A 21,465-nucleotide genomic window follows, 5' to 3' on the forward strand; every position below is an offset into this window, starting at 1 on the left:
GGAAACTGAGGGAGTGGCGAAACATTCGCGCCGCCGCTTTTCCTTTCCTCCCCGGCGAGTGCGCACATTCTGGGCTCAAATTCCTCGTGAGCCCATACCTCAAACCTTGAACAGGAAGCCCGGCACTTCGGCTCGGGCCGGACCGGCTGGACCTTGTGCTAACTGCACAGAACACAAAAAGAATATTTTTTAGAGCAACTCCAAAGGGCCGACCCATTTCGTCCGCCTGCGTCTGTTTGGGTCGGCGCGGATAAAAGTGGCGGCCCAACGCGCCGACCCAAACCCAGATCACGTCCGCGTCGCGTCCGCGCCGACGCATTTGCGGCCCAAATTTGCGCCCCAAATGCGTCGGCGCGGACGCCGAACGGACGCTTCGCGCGTCTTCTCGCTATCCGCCGCGTCCCCACATGGCGGCCGTCCAACTACCCGCTGTCCACGCGGTCAGCTTAATTTATGACGACCGGCCTACGCGTCAGCGACGGCGCTCGTCCTTTTTTAAGCCGACCGTGCGGCGGGGCTTGTTGGGGATCGTAGCAGAATTTTAAAATTTTCCTACGCTTATCAAGATCCATCTATGGAGTATACTAGCAACGAGGGGAAAGGAGTGCATCTACATACCCTTGTAGATCGCGAGCGGAAGCGTTCCAATGAACGTGGATGACGGAGTCGTACTCGCCGTGATTCAAATCACCGATGACCGAGTGCCGAACGGACGGCACCTCCGCGTTCAACACACGTGCGGTGCAGCGACGTCTCCTCCTTCTTGATCCAGCAAGGGGGAAGGAGAGGTTGATGGAGATCCAGCAGCACGACGGCGTGGTGGTGGATGTAGCGGGTCTCGGCAGGGCTTCGCCAAGCTTCTGCGAGAGGGAGAGGTGTAGCAGGGGAGGAGGAAGGCGCCCAAGGCTGTAATACTACTGCCCTCCCTCCCCCCCCCCTTTTATATAGGCCCCCTGGGAGGGGGGGCGCCGGCCAGAACCCATCTGGATGGGGGGGCGGCGGCCAGGGGGGTAACTTACCCCCCAAGTCAAGTGGGGCGCCCCCCCCACCCTAGGGTTTTCAACCCTAGGCGCAGGGGGGAGGCCCATGGGGGGCGCCCCAGCCCACTATGGGCTGGTTCCCTTCCCACTTCAGCCCATGGGGCCCTCCGGGACAGGTGGCCCCACCCGGTGGACCCCCGGGACCCTTCCGGTGGTCCCGGTACAATACCGATAACCCCCGAAACTTTCCCAGTGGCCGAAACTGGACTTTCTATATATAATTCTTCACCTCCGGACCATTCCGGAACTCCTCGTGACGTCCGGGATCTCATCCGGGACTCCGAACAACTTTCGGGTTTCCGCATACTCATATCTCTTCAACCCTAGCGTCACCGAACCTTAAGTGTGTAGACCCTACGGGTTCGGGAGACATGCAGACATGACCGAGACGCCTCTCCGGTCAATAACCAACAGCGGGATCTGGATACCCATGTTGGCTCCCACATGTTCCACGATGATCTCATCGGATGAACCACGATGTCGAGGATTCAATCAATCCCGTATACAATTCCCTTTGTCAATCGGTATGTTACTTGCCCGAGATTCGATCGTCGGTATCCCAATACCTTGTTCAATCGATAAGTCTCTTTACTCGTACCGCAATGCATGATCCCGTGACTAACGCCTTAGTCACATTGAGCTCATTATGATGATGCATTACCGAGTGGGCCCAGAGATACCTCTCCGTCATACGGAGTGACAAATCCCAGTCTCGATCCGTGCCAACCCAACAGACACTTTCGGAGATATCCGTAGTGCACCTTTATAGTCACCCAGTTACGTTGTGACGTTTGGCACACCCAAAGCACTCCTACGGTATCCGGGAGTTGCACGATCTCATGGTCTAAGGAAAAGATACTTGACATTGGAAAAGCTCTAGCAAACGAAACTACACGATCTTTTATGCTATGCTTAGGATTGGGTCTTGTCCATCACATCATTCTCCCAATGATGTGATCCCATTATCAATGACATCCAATGTCCATATTCAGGAAACCATGACTATCTGTTGATCAACGAGCTAGTCAACTAGAGGCTTACTAGGGACACGTTGTGGTCTATGTATTCACACATGTATTACGATTTCCTGATAACACAATTATAGCATGAACAATAGACAATTACCATGAACAAAGAAATATAATAATAACCATTTATTATTGCCTCTAGGGCATATTTCCAACAGTCTCCCACTTGCACTGGAGTCAATAATCTAGTTACATTGTGATGAATCGAACACCCATTGCGTCCTGGTGTTGATCATGTTTTGCTCTAGGGAGAGGTTTAGTCAACGGATCTGCTATATTCAGGTCCGTATGTACTTTACAAATATCTATGTCTCCATTTTGAACACTTTCACGAATGGAGTTGAAGCGACGCTTGATATGCCTGGTCTTCCTGTGAAACCTGGGCTCCTTCGCAAGGGCAGTAGCTCCAGTGTTATCACAGAAGAGAGTCATCGGGCCCGATGCATTGGGAATCACCCCTAGGTCGGTAATGAACTCCTTCATCCAGACTGCTTCCTGTGCTGCCTCCGAGGCTGCCATGTACTCCGCTTCACATGTAGATCCCGCCACGACGCTTTGCTTGCAACTGCACCAGCTTACTGCTCCTCCATTCAAAATATACACGTATCCGGTTTGTGACTTCGAGTCATCCAGATCTGTGTCGAAGCTAGCGTCGACGTAACCCTTTACGACGAGCTCTTCGTCACCTCCATAAACGAGAAACATATCCTTAGTCCTCTTCAGGTACTTCAGGATATTCTTGACCGCCGTCCAGTGTTCCATGTCGGGATTACTTTGGTACCTTCCTACCAAACTTACGGCAAGGTTTACATCAGGTCTGGTACACAGCATGGCATACATAATAGACCCTATGGCCGAGGCATAGGGGATGACACTCATCTTTTCTCTATCTTCTGTCGTGGTCGGGCATTGAGCCGTGCTCAACTGCACACCTTGCAATACAGGCAAGAACCCCTTCTTGGACTGATCCATATTGAACTTCTTCAATATCTTGTCAAGGTATGTACTCTGTGAAAGACCAATGAGGCGTCTTGATCTATCTCTATAGATCTTGATGCCTAATATATAAGCAGCTTCTCCAAGGTCCTTCATTGAAAAACACTTATTCAAATAGGCCTTTATACTTTCCAAGAATTCTATATCATTTCCCATCAATATAATGTCATCCACATATAATATGAGAAATGCTACAGAGCTCCCACTCACTTTCTTGTAAACACAGGCTTCTCCATAAGTCTGTGTAAACCCAAACGCTTTGATCATCTCATCAAAGCGAATGTTCCAACTCCGAGATGCTTGCACCAGCCCATAGATTGAGCGCTGGAGCTTGCATACTTTGTTAGCATTCTTAGGATCGACAAAACCTTCCGGCTGCATCATATACAACTCTTCCTTAAGGAAGCCGTTAAGGAATGCCGTTTTGACGTCCATCTGCCATATCTCATAATCATAGTATGCGGCAATTGCTAACATGATTCGGACGGACTTCAGCTTCGCTACGGGTGAGAAAGTCTCATCGTAGTCAACCCCTTGAACTTGTCGATAACCCTTAGCGACAAGTCGAGCTTTGTAGATGGTCACATTACCATCCGCGTCCGTCTTCTTCTTAAAGATCCATTTGTTTTCTATGGCTCGCCGATCATCGGGCAAGTCAGTCAAAGTCCATACTTCATTTTCATACATGGATCCTATCTCGGATTTATGGCTTCTAGCCATTTGTCGGAATCCGGGCCCGCCATCGCTTCTTCATAGTTCGAAGGTTCACCGTTGTCTAACAACATGATTTCCAGGACAGGGTTGCCATACCACTCTCGTGCGGAACGTGTCCTTGTGGACCTGCGAGGTTCAGTAGTAACTTCATCCGAAGCTTCATGATCATCATCATTAACTTCCTCCCCAGTCGGTGTAGGCACCACAGGAACATTTTCCCGCGCTGCGCTACTTTCCGGTTCGGAAGGAGTGACTATCACCTCATCAAGTTCCACTTTCCTCCCACTCAATTCTTTCGAGAGAAACTCCTTCTCTAGAAAGGACCCGTTCTTGGCAACGAAGATCTTGCCTTCGGATCTGAGGTAGAAGGTATACCCAATAGTTTCCTTAGGGTATCCTATGAAGACGCATTTCTCCGACTTGGGTTTGAGCTTTTCAGGTTGAAATTTCTTGACATAAGCATCGCATCCCCAAACTTTTAGAAACGACAGCTTAGGTTTCTTCCCAAACCATAATTCATACGGTGTCGTCTCAACGGATTTCGACGGAGCCCTATTTAAAGTGAATGCGGCAGTCTCTAGAGCATAGCCCCAAAATGAGAGCGGTAAATCGGTAAGAGACATCATAGATCGCACCATATCCAATAGAGTGCGATTACGACGTTCGGACACACCATTTCGCTGAGGTGTTCCAGGCGGCGTGAGTTGTGAAACGATTTCACATTTCCTTAAGTGTGCACCAAATTAGTGACTCAAATATTCTCCTCCACGATCTGACCGTAAGAACTTTATTTTTCTGTCACGTTGATTCTCAACCTCACTCTGAAATTCCTTGAACTTTTCAAAGGTTTCAGACTTGTGTTTCATTAGGTAGACATACCCATATCTACTTAAGTCATCAGTGAGAGTGAGAACATAACGATATCCTCCGCGAGCCTCAACACTCATTGGACCGCACACATCGGTATGTATGATTTCCAATAAGTTGGTTGCTCGCTCCATTGTTCCGGAGAACGGAGTCTTGGTCATCTTGCCCATGAGGCATGGTTCACACGTGTCAAATGATTCATAATCAAGAGACTCCAAAAGTCCATCTGCATGGAGCTTCTTCATACGCTTGACACCAATGTGACCAAGGCGGCAGTGCCACAAGTATGTGGGACTATCGTTATCAACTTTACATCTTTTGGTATTCACAGTATGAATATGTGTAACATCACGTTCGAGATTCATCAAGAATAAACCATTGACCAGCGGGGCATGACCATAAAACATATCTCTCAAATAAATAGAACAACCATTATTCTCAGATTTAAATGAGTAGCCATCTCGAATTAAACGAGATCCAGATACAATGTTCATGCTCAAAGCTGGCACTAAATAACAATTATTGAGGTTTAAAACTAATCCCGTAGGTAGATGCAGAGGTAGCGTGCCGACGGCGATCACATCGACCTTGGAACCATTCCCGACGCGCATCGTCACCTCGTCCTTCGCCAGTCTCCGTTTATTCCGTAGTTCCTGTTTTGAGTTACAAATATGAGCAACCGCACCGGTATCAAATACCCAGGAGCTACTACGAGTACTGGTAAGGTACACATCAATTACATGTATATCACATATACCTTTTGTGTTGCCGGCCTTCTTGTCCGCTAAGTATTTGGGGCAGTTCCGCTTCCAGTGACCACTTCCCTTGCAATAAAAGCACTCAGTCTCAGGCTTGGGTCCATTCTTTGACTTCTTCCCGGTAACTGGCTTACCGGGCGCGGCAACTCCCTTGCCGTCCTTCTTGAAGTTCTTCTTACCCTTGCCCTTCTTGAACTTAGTGGTTTTATTCACCATCAACACTTGATGTTCTTTTCTGATCTCCACCTCCGCTGATTTCAGCATTGAATATACCTCGGGAATGGTCTTTTCCATCCCCTGCATATTGAAGTTCATCACAAAGCTCTTGTAGCTTGGTGGAAGCGACTGAAGGATTCTGTCAATGACCGCGTCATCCGGGAGATTAACTCCCAGCTGAGACAAGCGGTTGTGTAACCCAGACATTCTGAGTATGTGCTCACTAACAGAACTATTCTCCTCCATTTTACAGCTAAAGAACTTGTCGGAGACTTCATATCTCTCGACCCGGGCATGAGCTTGGAAAACCATTTTCAGCTCCTCGAACATCTCATATGCTCCATGTTTCTCAAAACGCTTTTGGAGACCCGGTTCTAAGCTGTAAAGCATGCCGCACTGAACGAGGGAGTAATCATCAGCACGCTGCTGCCAAGCGTTCATAACGTCTTGGTTCTCTGGGATTGGTGCTTCACCTAGCGGTGCTTCTAAGACATAATCTTTCTTGGCTGCTATGAGGATGATCCTCAGGTTCCGGACCCAGTCCGGATAGTTGCTGCCATCATCTTTCAGCTTGGTTTTCTCTAGGAACGCGTTGAAATTGAGGACAACGTGGGCCATTTGATCTACAAGACATGGTGTAAAGATTTTAGACTAAGTTCATGATAATTAAGTTCATCTAATCAAATTACTCAATGAACTCCCACTCAGACAGACATCCCTCTAGTCATCTAAGTGAAACATGATCCGAGTTAACTAGGCCGTGTCCGATCATCACGTGAGACGGACTAGTCAAGATCGGTGAACATCTCCATGTTGATCGCATCTTCTATACGACTCATGCTCGACCTTTCGGTCCTCCGTGTTCCGAGGCCATGTCTGTACATGCTAGGCTCGTCAAGTCAACCTAAGTGTATTGCGTGTGTTCCGAGGCCATGTCTGTACATGCTAGGCTCGTCAACACCCGTTGTATTCGAACGTTAGAATCTATCACACCCGATCATCACGTGGTGCTTCGAAACAACGAACCTTCGCAACGGTGCACAGTTAGGGGGAACACTTTCTTGAAATTATCATAAGGGATCATCTTACTTACTACCGTCGTTCTAAGCAAATAAGATGCAAAAACATGATAAACATCACATGCAATCAAATAGTGACATGATATGGCCAATATCATTATGCTCCTTTGATCTCCATCTTCGGGGCACCATGATCATCTTCGTCACCGGCATGACACCATGATCTCCATCATCATGATCTCCATCATTGTGTCTTCATGAAGTCGTCACGCCAACGATTACTTCTACTTCTATGGCTAACGCGTTTAGCAACAAAGTAAAGTAATTTACATGGCGTTATTCAATGACATGCAGGTCATACAAAATAATAAAGACAACTCCCATGGCTCCTGCCGGTTGTCATACTCATCGACATGCAAGTCGTGATTCCTATTACAAGAATATGATCAATCTCATACATCACATATATCATTCATCACATCTTCTGGCCATATCACATCACATAGCACTTGCTGCAAAAACAAGTTAGACGTCCTCTAATTGTTGTTGCAAGTTTTTACGTGGCTTGTATAGGTTTCTAGCAAGAACGTTTCTTACCTACGTAAAACCACAACGTGATTTGCCAATTTCTATTTACCCTTCATAAGGACCCTTTTCATCGAGTCCGTTCCGACTAAAGTAGGAGAGACAGACACCCGCTAGCCACCTTATGCAACTAGTGCATGTCAGTCGGTGGAACCTGTCTCACGTAAGCGTACGTGTAAGGTCGGTCCGGGCCGCTTCATCCCACAATACCGCCGAAACAAGACAAGACTAGTAACGGCAAGAAGAATTGGCAACATCAACGCCCACAACTGCTTTGTGTTCTACTCGTGCATAGTAACTACGCATAAACCTGGCTCTTGATGCCACTGTTGGGGATCGTAGCAGAATTTTAAAATTTTCCTACGCTCACCAAGATCCATCTATGGAGTATACTAGCAACGAGGGGAAAGGAGTGCATCTACATACCCTTGTAGATCGCGAGCGGAAGCGTTCCAATGAACGTGTCTGCTTCTCAAGATATGTGTCTGCTTCTCCCATTCATCATCAATGTAATGAACACTCAAGCATAGGAACGCTGAGAACAGATCATAGTGCCACACATAAGCACTCAAGCAAACCCGACTGCGTAAACTTGCCAACTTCTCCTTCAGCTTGGTCTTTTCTTTGTCAAACAGTTCCCTGGAGTACCTGTACATGTCAACTTTGGCCGGCATCTTCACCATAGGATTCAAGCTAGCAACAAACTTACAGAATCTATCATGGATCTGTATCGATGGCGGGTACCCGTGGACAGAAAATATCCTGACAAGTTCCTCATGGGGCTCAATCTGACCAACCTTCAGATTCTTCTGATTCATGTTAGCGAGAATGTCCTGGTCAGGCACTGCAGGTTCCTCATGGGACTGATTCTTCCGATCTTTGTCAGTGGGAGTGTCACATGAAGCAAGATTCTTCTGCTCATGTGTCCCAAGCTCCCCGTGAGACAAATTCTGATCAACCTTCTGACTTTCCTCATTCGTATCGATGAGAATGTCAATCAGGACAGGAAACTTCTCCTGGGGCAATGCCTTTGCTGCGTCTGAGGATTTATGTTGGCCCGCCGACAAGAACGGGGGCTTGTGTTGCATTGGCCTCTTCTGGGCTCTGGGAGTGCACTTGGCCTGGTGCTTTCGCAGGTTGCCGGTGCCGCTGCTGAAGACCTGGTGGCAGTGCATGCACTCGGCCCGCGCGAGCTTCCCGTCGATGTAGATGGGCGTGAAGTCGTCCCACACCTTGGATCGGAGCCTTTTCAGCTTCAGACCCGAGAACACTGGGCCAGGGGCGCTGCCTGTGCTCTCCTCTTGTTCATCCATGGCATTGGAATTGTCAGGCTCTTCTTCCATGCCTACGCATCAAGAAAGGCAGAACCCATGAGTAACGGAGTCGCCTGAGTAAACTGTCCTAGCTTAATTGCACAGAAATGTTGCAAAGAGAATGTGACTCGCTGAACAGACAGACACAAACCAAATGCGGCGCAAGATTATTTTCCACGAGTGGGGCAACACTAATAGAATCGGTGCATATGGAGTGCAGGGGACTCGAACAGATCGGACTCATGAGGGAAGTAGACAGGTAACATCAGAACCGCAGGGCGACAGGCACTACTTACAGTATTACAGAGCACAGCAGCTACCAACGCCGTTCAAGCAGCAAACGGGAATAAACAGACATATTTGGAGAAGGCATGCTACAAAGACATGATATCTACTACGAGTACTTGCTTCAACCCGGATGCTGTAGCGTCTAGATACATCCATTTCCGAGACAAGTAATTCCGAACGGAGGGAGTAGAACATTACCATTTCACTAATGACTAATCTCTCCCCTTCCTTTCCGGCGCGGCCGGGACCGGGACCAGGACCATCACACTCCTCATCCAAACCAAACGGTTCATCGCAATTTTTCTCCAAGCGCATCGCATTCGACAGGAACGATCGAACGGAGAAACCAGAAGTACGATCCGACGAAGGGGGAAAAAAGCAAGTAGCGGTGCATTATCTAGCAAGAAAAGGGAAACTAAGAAGAGCGTACCGGTGCTCGCAATCCCAGGGTACGGGAGAGACTCCGCCGATCGGATACGACGCGACGGTATCGCTCCGCCGCGGCCTGCTTCTCCCCGGACCTCGGAATCCTAAACGAGACGAGGAGGGGGGCTGAGGGGAGGGTAATCGATTTTATTTTATTTTTGATCTATCTTGGTGGGCGGTGGCGGCAGAAACGAGAGGGAAACTGAGGGAGTGGCGAAACATTCGCGCCGCCGCTTTTCCTTTCCTCCCCGGCGAGTGCGCACATTCTGGGCTCAAATTCCTCGTGAGCCCATACCTCAAACCTTGAACAGGAAGCCCGGCACTTCGGCTCGGGCCGGACCGGCTGGACCTTGTGCTAACTGCACAGAACACAAAAAGAATATTTTTTAGAGCAACTCCAAAGGGCCGACCCATTTCGTCCGCCTGCGTCTGTTTGGGTCGGCGCGGATAAAAGTGGCGGCCCAACGCGCCGACCCAAACCCAGATCACGTCCGCGTCGCGTCCGCGCCGACGCATTTGCGGCCCAAATTTGCGCCCCAAATGCGTCGGCGCGGACGCCGAACGGACGCTTCGCGCGTCTTCTCGCTATCCGCCGCGTCCCCACATGGCGGCCGTCCAACTACCCGCTGTCCACGCGGTCAGCTTAATTTATGACGACCGGCCTACGCGTCAGCGACGGCGCTCGTCCTTTTTTAAGCCGACCGTGCGGCGGGGCTTGTTGGGGATCGTAGCAGAATTTTAAAATTTTCCTACGCTTATCAAGATCCATCTATGGAGTATACTAGCAACGAGGGGAAAGGAGTGCATCTACATACCCTTGTAGATCGCGAGCGGAAGCGTTCCAATGAACGTGGATGACGGAGTCGTACTCGCCGTGATTCAAATCACCGATGACCGAGTGCCGAACGGACGGCACCTCCGCGTTCAACACACGTGCGGTGCAGCGACGTCTCCTCCTTCTTGATCCAGCAAGGGGGAAGGAGAGGTTGATGGAGATCCAGCAGCACGACGGCGTGGTGGTGGATGTAGCGGGTCTCGGCAGGGCTTCGCCAAGCTTCTGCGAGAGGGAGAGGTGTAGCAGGGGAGGAGGAAGGCGCCCAAGGCTGTAATACTACTGCCCTCCCTCCCCCCCCTTTTATATAGGCCCCCTGGGAGGGGGGGCGCCGGCCAGAACCCATCTGGATGGGGGGGCGGCGGCCAGGGGGGTAACTTACCCCCCAAGTCAAGTGGGGCGCCCCCCCCACCCTAGGGTTTTCAACCCTAGGCGCAGGGGGGAGGCCCATGGGGGGCGCCCCAGCCCACTATGGGCTGGTTCCCTTCCCACTTCAGCCCATGGGGCCCTCCGGGACAGGTGGCCCCACCCGGTGGACCCCCGGGACCCTTCCGGTGGTCCCGGTACAATACCGATAACCCCCGAAACTTTCCCAGTGGCCGAAACTGGACTTTCTATATATAATTCTTCACCTCCGGACCATTCCGGAACTCCTCGTGACGTCCGGGATCTCATCCGGGACTCCGAACAACTTTCGGGTTTCCGCATACTCATATCTCTTCAACCCTAGCGTCACCGAACCTTAAGTGTGTAGACCCTACGGGTTCGGGAGACATGCAGACATGACCGAGACGCCTCTCCGGTAAATAACCAACAGCGGGATCTGGATACCCATGTTGGCTCCCACATGTTCCACGATGATCTCATCGGATGAACCACGATGTCGAGGATTCAATCAATCCCGTATACAATTCCCTTTGTCAATCGGTATGTTACTTGCCCGAGATTCGATCGTCGGTATCCCAATACCTTGTTCAATCGATAAGTCTCTTTACTCGTACCGCAATGCATGATCCCGTGACTAACGCCTTAGTCACATTGAGCTCATTATGATGATGCATTACCGAGTGGGCCCAGAGATACCTCTCCGTCATACGGAGTGACAAATCCCAGTCTCGATCCGTGCCAACCCAACAGACACTTTCGGAGATATCCGTAGTGCACCTTTATAGTCACCCAGTTACGTTGTGACGTTTGGCACACCCAAAGCACTCCTACGGTATCCGGGAGTTGCACGATCTCATGGTCTAAGGAAAAGATACTTGACATTGGAAAAGCTCTAGCAAACGAAACTACACGATCTTTTATGCTATGCTTAGGATTGGGTCTTGTCCATCACATCATTCTCCCAATGATGTGATCCCATTATCAATGACATCCAATGTCCATATTCAGGAAACCATGACTATCTGTTGATCAACGAGCTAGTCAACTAGAGGCTTACTAGGGACACGTTGTGGTCTATGTATTCACACATGTATTACGATTTCCGGATAACACAATTATAGCATGAACAATAGACAATTACCATGAACAAAGAAATATAATAATAACCATTTATTATTGCCTCTAGGGCATATTTCCAACAGTCTCCCACTTGCACTGGAGTCAATAATCTAGTTACATTGTGATGAATCGAACACCCATTGCGTCCTGGTGTTGATCATGTTTTGCTCTAGGGAGAGGTTTAGTCAACGGATCTGCTATATTCAGGTCCGTATGTACTTTACAAATATCTATGTCTCCATTTTGAACACTTTCACGAATGGAGTTGAAGCGACGCTTGATATGCCTGGTCTTCCTGTGAAACCTGGGCTCCTTCGCAAGGGCAGTAGCTCCAGTGTTATCACAGAAGAGAGTCATCGGGCCCGATGCATTGGGAATCACCCCTAGGTCGGTAATGAACTCCTTCATCCAGACTGCTTCCTGTGCTGCCTCCGAGGCTGCCATGTACTCCGCTTCACATGTAGATCCCGCCACGACGCTTTGCTTGCAACTGCACCAGCTTACTGCTCCTCCATTCAAAATATACACGTATCCGGTTTGTGACTTCGAGTCATCCAGATCTGTGTCGAAGCTAGCGTCGACGTAACCCTTTACGACGAGCTCTTCGTCACCTCCATAAACGAGAAACATATCCTTAGTCCTCTTCAGGTACTTCAGGATATTCTTGACCGCCGTCCAGTGTTCCATGTCGGGATTACTTTGGTACCTTCCTACCAAACTTACGGCAAGGTTTACATCAGGTCTGGTACACAGCATGGCATACATAATAGACCCTATGGCCGAGGCATAGGGGATGACACTCATCTTTTCTCTATCTTCTGCCGTGGTCGGGCATTGAGCCGTGCTCAACTGCACACCTTGCAATACAGGCAAGAACCCCTTCTTGGACTGATCCATATTGAACTTCTTCAATATCTTGTCAAGGTATGTACTCTGTGAAAGACCAATGAGGCGTCTTGATCTATCTCTATAGATCTTGATGCCTAATATATAAGCAGCTTCTCCAAGGTCCTTCATTGAAAAACACTTATTCAAATAGGCCTTTATACTTTCCAAGAATTCTATATCATTTCCCATCAATATAATGTCATCCACATATAATATGAGAAATGCTACAGAGCTCCCACTCACTTTCTTGTAAACACAGGCTTCTCCATAAGTCTGTGTAAACCCAAACGCTTTGATCATCTCATCAAAGCGAATGTTCCAACTCCGAGATGCTTGCACCAGCCCATAGATTGAGCGCTGGAGCTTGCATACTTTGTTAGCATTCTTAGGATCGACAAAACCTTCCGGCTGCATCATATACAACTCTTCCTTAAGGAAGCCGTTAAGGAATGCCGTTTTGACGTCCATCTGCCATATCTCATAATCATAGTATGCGGCAATTGCTAACATGATTCGGACGGACTTCAGCTTCGCTACGGGTGAGAAAGTCTCATCGTAGTCAACCCCTTGAACTTGTCGATAACCCTTAGCGACAAGTCGAGCTTTGTAGATGGTCACATTACCATCCGCGTCCGTCTTCTTCTTAAAGATCCATTTGTTTTCTATGGCTCGCCGATCATCGGGCAAGTCAGTCAAAGTCCATACTTCATTTTCATACATGGATCCTATCTCGGATTTATGGCTTCTAGCCATTTGTCGGAATCCGGGCCCGCCATCGCTTCTTCATAGTTCGAAGGTTCACCGTTGTCTAACAACATGATTTCCAGGGCAGGGTTGCCATACCACTCTCGTGCGGAACGTGTCCTTGTGGACCTGCGAGGTTCAGTAGTAACTTCATCCGAAGCTTCATGATCATCATCATTAACTTCCTCCCCAGTCGGTGTAGGCACCACAGGAACATTTTCCCGCGCTGCGCTACTTTCCGGTTCGGAAGGAGTGACTATCACCTCATCAAGTTCCACTTTCCTCCCACTCAATTCTTTCGAGAGAAACTCCTTCTCTAGAAAGGACCCGTTCTTGGCAACGAAGATCTTGCCTTCGGATCTGAGGTAGAAGGTATACCCAATAGTTTCCTTAGGGTATCCTATGAAGACGCATTTCTCCGACTTGGGTTTGAGCTTTTCAGGTTGAAATTTCTTGACATAAGCATCGCATCCCCAAACTTTTAGAAACGACAGCTTAGGTTTCTTCCCAAACCATAATTCATACGGTGTCGTCTCAACGGATTTTGACGGAGCCCTATTTAAAGTGAATGCGGCAGTCTCTAGAGCATAGCCCCAAAATGAGAGCGGTAAATCGGTAAGAGACATCATAGATCGCACCATATCCAATAGAGTGCGATTACGACGTTCGGACACACCATTTCGCTGAGGTGTTCCAGGCGGCGTGAGTTGTGAAACGATTTCACATTTCCTTAAGTGTGCACCAAATTAGTGACTCAAATATTCTCCTCCACGATCTGACCGTAAGAACTTTATTTTTCTGTCACGTTGATTCTCAACCTCACTCTGAAATTCCTTGAACTTTTCAAAGGTTTCAGACTTGTGTTTCATTAGGTAGACATACCCATATCTACTTAAGTCATCAGTGAGAGTGAGAACATAACGATATCCTCCGCGAGCCTCAACACTCATTGGACCGCACACATCGGTATGTATGATTTCCAATAAGTTGGTTGCTCGCTCCATTGTTCCGGAGAACGGAGTCTTGGTCATCTTGCCCATGAGGCATGGTTCACACGTGTCAAATGATTCATAATCAAGAGACTCCAAAAGTCCATCTGCATGGAGCTTCTTCATACGCTTGACACCAATGTGACCAAGGCGGCAGTGCCACAAGTATGTGGGACTATCGTTATCAACTTTACATCTTTTGGTATTCACAGTATGAATATGTGTAACATCACGTTCGAGATTCATCAAGAATAAACCATTGACCAGCGGGGCATGACCATAAAACATATCTCTCAAATAAATAGAACAACCATTATTCTCAGATTTAAATGAGTAGCCATCTCGAATTAAACGAGATCCAGATACAATGTTCATGCTCAAAGCTGGCACTAAATAACAATTATTGAGGTTTAAAACTAATCCCGTAGGTAGATGCAGAGGTAGCGTGCCGACGGCGATCACATCGACCTTGGAACCATTCCCGACGCGCATCGTCACCTCGTCCTTCGCCAGTCTCCGTTTATTCCGTAGTTCCTGTTTTGAGTTACAAATATGAGCAACCGCACCGGTATCAAATACCCAGGAGCTACTACGAGTACTGGTAAGGTACACATCAATTACATGTATATCACATATACCTTTTGTGTTGCCGGCCTTCTTGTCCGCTAAGTATTTGGGGCAGTTCCGCTTCCAGTGACCACTTCCCTTGCAATAAAAGCACTCAGTCTCAGGCTTGGGTCCATTCTTTGACTTCTTCCCGGTAACTGGCTTACCGGGCGCGGCAACTCCCTTGCCGTCCTTCTTGAAGTTCTTCTTACCCTTGCCCTTCTTGAACTTAGTGGTTTTATTCACCATCAACACTTGATGTTCTTTTCTGATCTCCACCTCCGCTGATTTCAGCATTGAATATACCTCGGGAATGGTCTTTTCCATCCCCTGCATATTGAAGTTCATCACAAAGCTCTTGTAGCTTGGTGGAAGCGACTGAAGGATTCTGTCAATGACCGCGTCATCCGGGAGATTAACTCCCAGCTGAGACAAGCGGTTGTGTAACCCAGACATTCTGAGTATGTGCTCACTAACAGAACTATTCTCCTCCATTTTACAGCTGAAGAACTTGTCGGAGACTTCATATCTCTCGACCCGGGCATGAGCTTGGAAAACCATTTTCAGCTCCTCGAACATCTCATATGCTCCATGTTTCTCAAAACGCTTTTGGAGACCCGGTTCTAAGCTGTAAAGCATGCCGCACTGAACGAGGGAGTAATCATCAGCACGCTGCTGCCAAGCGTTCATAACGTCTTGGTTCTCTGGGATTGGTGCTTCACCTAGCGGTGCTTCTAAGACATAATCTTTCTTGGCTGCTATGAGGATGATCCTCAGGTTCCGGACCCAGTCCGGATAGTTGCTGCCATCATCTTTCAGCTTGGTTTTCTCTAGGAACGCGTTGAAATTGAGGACAACGTGGGCCATTTGATCTACAAGACATGGTGTAAAGATTTTAGACTAAGTTCATGATAATTAAGTTCATCTAATCAAATTACTCAATGAACTCCCACTCAGACAGACATCCCTCTAGTCATCTAAGTGAAACATGATCCGAGTTAACTAGGCCGTGTCCGATCATCACGTGAGACGGACTAGTCAAGATCGGTGAACATCTCCATGTTGATCGCATCTTCTATACGACTCATGCTCGACCTTTCGGTCCTCCGTGTTCCGAGGCCATGTCTGTACATGCTAGGCTCGTCAAGTCAACCTAAGTGTATTGCGTGTGTTCCGAGGCCATGTCTGTACATGCTAGGCTCGTCAACACCCGTTGTATTCGAACGTTAGAATCTATCACACCCGATCATCACGTGGTGCTTCGAAACAACGAACCTTCGCAACGGTGCACAGTTAGGGGGAACACTTTCTTGAAATTATCATAAGGGATCATCTTACTTACTACCGTCGTTCTAAGCAAATAAGATGCAAAAACATGATAAACATCACATGCAATCAAATAGTGACATGATATGGCCAATATCATTATGATCCTTTGATCTCCATCTTCGGGGCACCATGATCATCTTCGTCACGGGCATGACACCATGATCTCCATCATCATGATCTCCATCATTGTGTCTTCATGAAGTCGTCACGCCAACGATTACTTCTACTTCTATGGCTAACGCGTTTAGCAACAAAGTAAAGTAATTTACATGGCGTTATTCAATGACATGCAGGTCATACAAAATAATAAAGACAACTCCCATGGCTCCTGCCGGTTGTCATACTCATCGACATGCAAGTCGTGATTCCTATTACAAGAATATGATCAATCTCATACATCACATATATCATTCATCACATCTTCTGGCCATATCACATCACATAGCACTTGCTGCAAAAACAAGTTAGACGTCCTCTAATTGTTGTTGCAAGTTTTTACGTGGCTTGTATAGGTTTCTAGCAAGAACGTTTCTTACCTACGTAAAACCACAACGTGATTTGCCAATTTCTATTTACCCTTCATAAGGACCCTTTTCATCGAGTCCGTTCCGACTAAAGTAGGAGAGACAGACACCCGCTAGCCACCTTATGCAACTAGTGCATGTCAGTCGGTGGAACCTGTCTCACGTAAGCGTACGTGTAAGGTCGGTCCGGGCCGCTTCATCCCACAATACCGCCGAAACAAGACAAGACTAGTAACGGCAAGAAGAATTGGCAACATCAACGCCCACAACTGCTTTGTGTTCTACTCGTGCATAGTAACTACGCATAAACCTGGCTCTTGATGCCACTGTTGGGGATCGTAGCAGAATTTTAAAATTTTCCTACGCTCACCAAGATCCATCTATGGAGTATACTAGCAACGAGGGGAAAGGAGTGCATCTACATACCCTTGTAGATCGCGAGCGGAAGCGTTCCAATGAACGTGTCTGCTTCTCAAGATATGTGTCTGCTTCTCCCATTCATCATCAATGTAATGAACACTCAAGCATAGGAACGCTGAGAACAGATCATAGTGCCACACATAAGCACTCAAGCAAACCCGACTGCGTAAACTTGCCAACTTCTCCTTCAGCTTGGTCTTTTCTTTGTCAAACAGTTCCCTGGAGTACCTGTACATGTCAACTTTGGCCGGCATCTTCACCATAGGATTCAAGCTAGCAACAAACTTACAGAATCTATCATGGATCTGTATCGATGGCGGGTACCCGTGGACAGAAAATATCCTGACAAGTTCCTCATGGGGCTCAATCTGACCAACCTTCAGATTCTTCTGATTCATGTTAGCGAGAATGTCCTGGTCAGGCACTGCAGGTTCCTCATGGGACTGATTCTTCCGATCTTTGTCAGTGGGAGTGTCACATGAAGCAAGATTCTTCTGCTCATGTGTCCCAAGCTCCCCGTGAGACAAATTCTGATCAACCTTCTGACTTTCCTCATTCGTATCGATGAGAATGTCAATCAGGACAGGAAACTTCTCCTGGGGCAATGCCTTTGCTGCGTCTGAGGATTTATGTTGGCCCGCCGACAAGAACGGGGGCTTGTGTTGCATTGGCCTCTTCTGGGCTCTGGGAGTGCACTTGGCCTGGTGCTTTCGCAGGTTGCCGGTGCCGCTGCTGAAGACCTGGTGGCAGTGCATGCACTCGGCCCGCGCGAGCTTCCCGTCGATGTAGATGGGCGTGAAGTCGTCCCACACCTTGGATCGGAGCCTTTTCAGCTTCAGACCCGAGAACACTGGGCCAGGGGCGCTGCCTGTGCTCTCCTCTTGTTCATCCATGGCATTGGAATTGTCAGGCTCTTCTTCCATGCCTACGCATCAAGAAAGGCAGAACCCATGAGTAACGGAGTCGCCTGAGTAAACTGTCCTAGCTTAATTGCACAGAAATGTTGCAAAGAGAATGTGACTCGCTGAACAGACAGACACAAACCAAATGCGGCGCAAGATTATTTTCCACGAGTGGGGCAACACTAATAGAATCGGTGCATATGGAGTGCAGGGGACTCGAACAGATCGGACTCATGAGGGAAGTAGACAGGTAACATCAGAACCGCAGGGCGACAGGCACTACTTACAGTATTACAGAGCACAGCAGCTACCAACGCCGTTCAAGCAGCAAACGGGAATAAACAGACATATTTGGAGAAGGCATGCTACAAAGACATGATATCTACTACGAGTACTTGCTTCAACCCGGATGCTGTAGCGTCTAGATACATCCATTTCCGAGACAAGTAATTCCGAACGGAGGGAGTAGAACATTACCATTTCACTAATGACTAATCTCTCCCCTTCCTTTCCGGCGCGGCCGGGACCGGGACCAGGACCATCACACTCCTCATCCAAACCAAACGGTTCATCGCAATTTTTCTCCAAGCGCATCGCATTCGACAGGAACGATCGAACGGAGAAACCAGAAGTACGATCCGACGAAGGGGGAAAAAAGCAAGTAGCGGTGCATTATCTAGCAAGAAAAGGGAAACTAAGAAGAGCGTACCGGTGCTCGCAATCCCAGGGTACGGGAGAGACTCCGCCGATCGGATACGACGCGACGGTATCGCTCCGCCGCGGCCTGCTTCTCCCCGGACCTCGGAATCCTAAACGAGACGAGGAGGGGGGCTGAGGGGAGGGTAATCGATTTTATTTTATTTTTGATCTATCTTGGTGGGCGGTGGCGGCAGAAACGAGAGGGAAACTGAGGGAGTGGCGAAACATTCGCGCCGCCGCTTTTCCTTTCCTCCCCGGCGAGTGCGCACATTCTGGGCTCAAATTCCTCGTGAGCCCATACCTCAAACCTTGAACAGGAAGCCCGGCACTTCGGCTCGGGCCGGACCGGCTGGACCTTGTGCTAACTGCACAGAACACAAAAAGAATATTTTTTAGAGCAACTCCAAAGGGCCGACCCATTTCGTCCGCCTGCGTCTGTTTGGGTCGGCGCGGATAAAAGTGGCGGCCCAACGCGCCGACCCAAACCCAGATCACGTCCGCGTCGCGTCCGCGCCGACGCATTTGCGGCCCAAATTTGCGCCCCAAATGCGTCGGCGCGGACGCCGAACGGACGCTTCGCGCGTCTTCTCGCTATCCGCCGCGTCCCCACATGGCGGCCGTCCAACTACCCGCTGTCCACGCGGTCAGCTTAATTTATGACGACCGGCCTACGCGTCAGCGACGGCGCTCGTCCTTTTTTAAGCCGACCGTGCGGCGGGGCTTGTTGGGGATCGTAGCAGAATTTTAAAATTTTCCTACGCTTATCAAGATCCATCTATGGAGTATACTAGCAACGAGGGGAAAGGAGTGCATCTACATACCCTTGTAGATCGCGAGCGGAAGCGTTCCAATGAACGTGGATGACGGAGTCGTACTCGCCGTGATTCAAATCACCGATGACCGAGTGCCGAACGGACGGCACCTCCGCGTTCAACACACGTGCGGTGCAGCGACGTCTCCTCCTTCTTGATCCAGCAAGGGGGAAGGAGAGGTTGATGGAGATCCAGCAGCACGACGGCGTGGTGGTGGATGTAGCGGGTCTCGGCAGGGCTTCGCCAAGCTTCTGCGAGAGGGAGAGGTGTAGCAGGGGAGGAGGAAGGCGCCCAAGGCTGTAATACTACTGCCCTCCCTCCCCCCCCTTTTATATAGGCCCCCTGGGAGGGGGGGCGCCGGCCAGAACCCATCTGGATGGGGGGGCGGCGGCCAGGGGGGTAACTTACCCCCCAAGTCAAGTGGGGCGCCCCCCCCACCCTAGGGTTTTCAACCCTAGGCGCAGGGGGGAGGCCCATGGGGGGCGCCCCAGCCCACTATGGGCTGGTTCCCTTCCCACTTCAGCCCATGGGGCCCTCCGGGACAGGTGGCCCCACCCGGTGGACCCCCGGGACCCTTCCGGTGGTCCCGGTACAATACCGATAACCCCCGAAACTTTCCCAGTGGCCGAAACTGGACTTTCTATATATAATTCTTCACCTCCGGACCATTCCGGAACTCCTCGTGACGTCCGGGATCTCATCCGGGACTCCGAACAACTTTCGGGTTTCCGCATACTCATATCTCTTCAACCCTAGCGTCACCGAACCTTAAGTGTGTAGACCCTACGGGTTCGGGAGACATGCAGACATGACCGAGACGCCTCTCCGGTAAATAACCAACAGCGGGATCTGGATACCCATGTTGGCTCCCACATGTTCCACGATGATCTCATCGGATGAACCACGATGTCGAGGATTCAATCAATCCCGTATACAATTCCCTTTGTCAATCGGTATGTTACTTGCCCGAGATTCGATCGTCGGTATCCCAATACCTTGTTCAATCGATAAGTCTCTTTACTCGTACCGCAATGCATGATCCCGTGACTAACGCCTTAGTCACATTGAGCTCATTATGATGATGCATTACCGAGTGGGCCCAGAGATACCTCTCCGTCATACGGAGTGACAAATCCCAGTCTCGATCCGTGCCAACCCAACAGACACTTTCGGAGATATCCGTAGTGCACCTTTATAGTCACCCAGTTACGTTGTGACGTTTGGCACACCCAAAGCACTCCTACGGTATCCGGGAGTTGCACGATCTCATGGTCTAAGGAAAAGATACTTGACATTGGAAAAGCTCTAGCAAACGAAACTACACGATCTTTTATGCTATGCTTAGGATTGGGTCTTGTCCATCACATCATTCTCCCAATGATGTGATCCCGTTATCAATGACATCCAATGTCCATAGTCAGGAAACCATGACTATCTGTTGATCAACGAGCTAGTCAACTAGAGGCTTACTAGGGACACGTTGTGGTCTATGTATTCACACATGTATTACGATTTCCGGATAACACAATTATAGCATGAACAATAGACAATTACCATGAACAAAGAAATATAATAATAACCATTTATTATTGCCTCTAGGGCATATTTCCAACAGGGCCATCCTTATCCAAACTCGCCGTCCACGTCTGCCCACCTTTGCTCCCTCGTCGCCGGCAAACCCTAGCCACCACAACCACAGTGAGATGGGCCTCTTCTCCGGCGCCAGCGGCAGCAAGGCCAAGGGCAAGTCCCCCGCCAACCCTTTCCTCTCAGAGTTCCTCCCACCTCCGCCGGCGCCTCGCCCGCAGAGGCAGCGCGTGAACGTGCCAGTGCACCAGGCGGAGTGGCACTGGCAGAACCGCCAGCCTCTGCCGTATCCGGACGTGACGCTGCCGCACGACTGGCATCTGGATCCAGATAGGATCCCAGTGCCGGCGGCGCCGCGGACGGCTCGTGCTCATGCG

The 21,465-nt window shown here is 49.3% G+C and overlaps 2 protein-coding genes across 2 annotated transcripts; both read right to left on the reverse strand.

The window, feature by feature from the left end:
* Positions 1-99: 99 nt before the first annotated feature.
* Positions 100-9,436, reverse strand: LOC141022819 (zinc finger BED domain-containing protein DAYSLEEPER-like). The gene is made up of 3 exons (XM_073499090.1): positions 9,255-9,436; positions 7,685-8,568; positions 100-162 (listed from the first exon to the last, which is right to left on the reverse strand). The coding sequence occupies exons 2-3, from the start codon at positions 8,564-8,566 to the stop codon at positions 100-102; spliced, it is 945 nt and encodes a 314-aa protein (XP_073355191.1). The 5' UTR covers positions 8,567-8,568; positions 9,255-9,436.
* A 110-nt stretch (positions 9,437-9,546) lies between these two features.
* Positions 9,547-18,881, reverse strand: LOC141022820 (zinc finger BED domain-containing protein DAYSLEEPER-like). Its single transcript, XM_073499091.1, has 3 exons — positions 18,700-18,881; positions 17,130-18,013; positions 9,547-9,609 (listed from the first exon to the last, which is right to left on the reverse strand). Exons 2-3 carry the CDS (start codon positions 18,009-18,011, stop codon positions 9,547-9,549), a joined length of 945 nt encoding a protein of 314 aa, XP_073355192.1. The 5' UTR covers positions 18,012-18,013; positions 18,700-18,881.
* Positions 18,882-21,465: the final 2,584 nt, after the last annotated feature.

Source organism: Aegilops tauschii, chromosome 5, assembly GCF_002575655.3.
Source record: "Aegilops tauschii subsp. strangulata cultivar AL8/78 chromosome 5, Aet v6.0, whole genome shotgun sequence".
In the NCBI taxonomy this organism is placed as follows: Eukaryota; Viridiplantae; Streptophyta; class Magnoliopsida; order Poales; family Poaceae; genus Aegilops; species Aegilops tauschii.

What these genes read in the sequence shown, in the direction of transcription:
- LOC141022820 (XM_073499091.1), bottom strand. Translation starts at nt 18,011, where the DNA reads ATGGAAGAAGAGCCTGACAATTCCAATGCCATGGATGAACAAGAGGAG. An exon ending in ATATCTTGAGAAGCAGACAC is followed by an intron (nt 9,610 to 17,129) that starts GTTCATTGGAAC and finishes TGTTCTGTGCAG; the next exon opens with TTAGCACAAGGTCCAGCCGG.
- LOC141022819 (XM_073499090.1), bottom strand. Translation starts at nt 8,566, where the DNA reads ATGGAAGAAGAGCCTGACAATTCCAATGCCATGGATGAACAAGAGGAG. An exon ending in ATATCTTGAGAAGCAGACAC is followed by an intron (nt 163 to 7,684) that starts GTTCATTGGAAC and finishes TGTTCTGTGCAG; the next exon opens with TTAGCACAAGGTCCAGCCGG.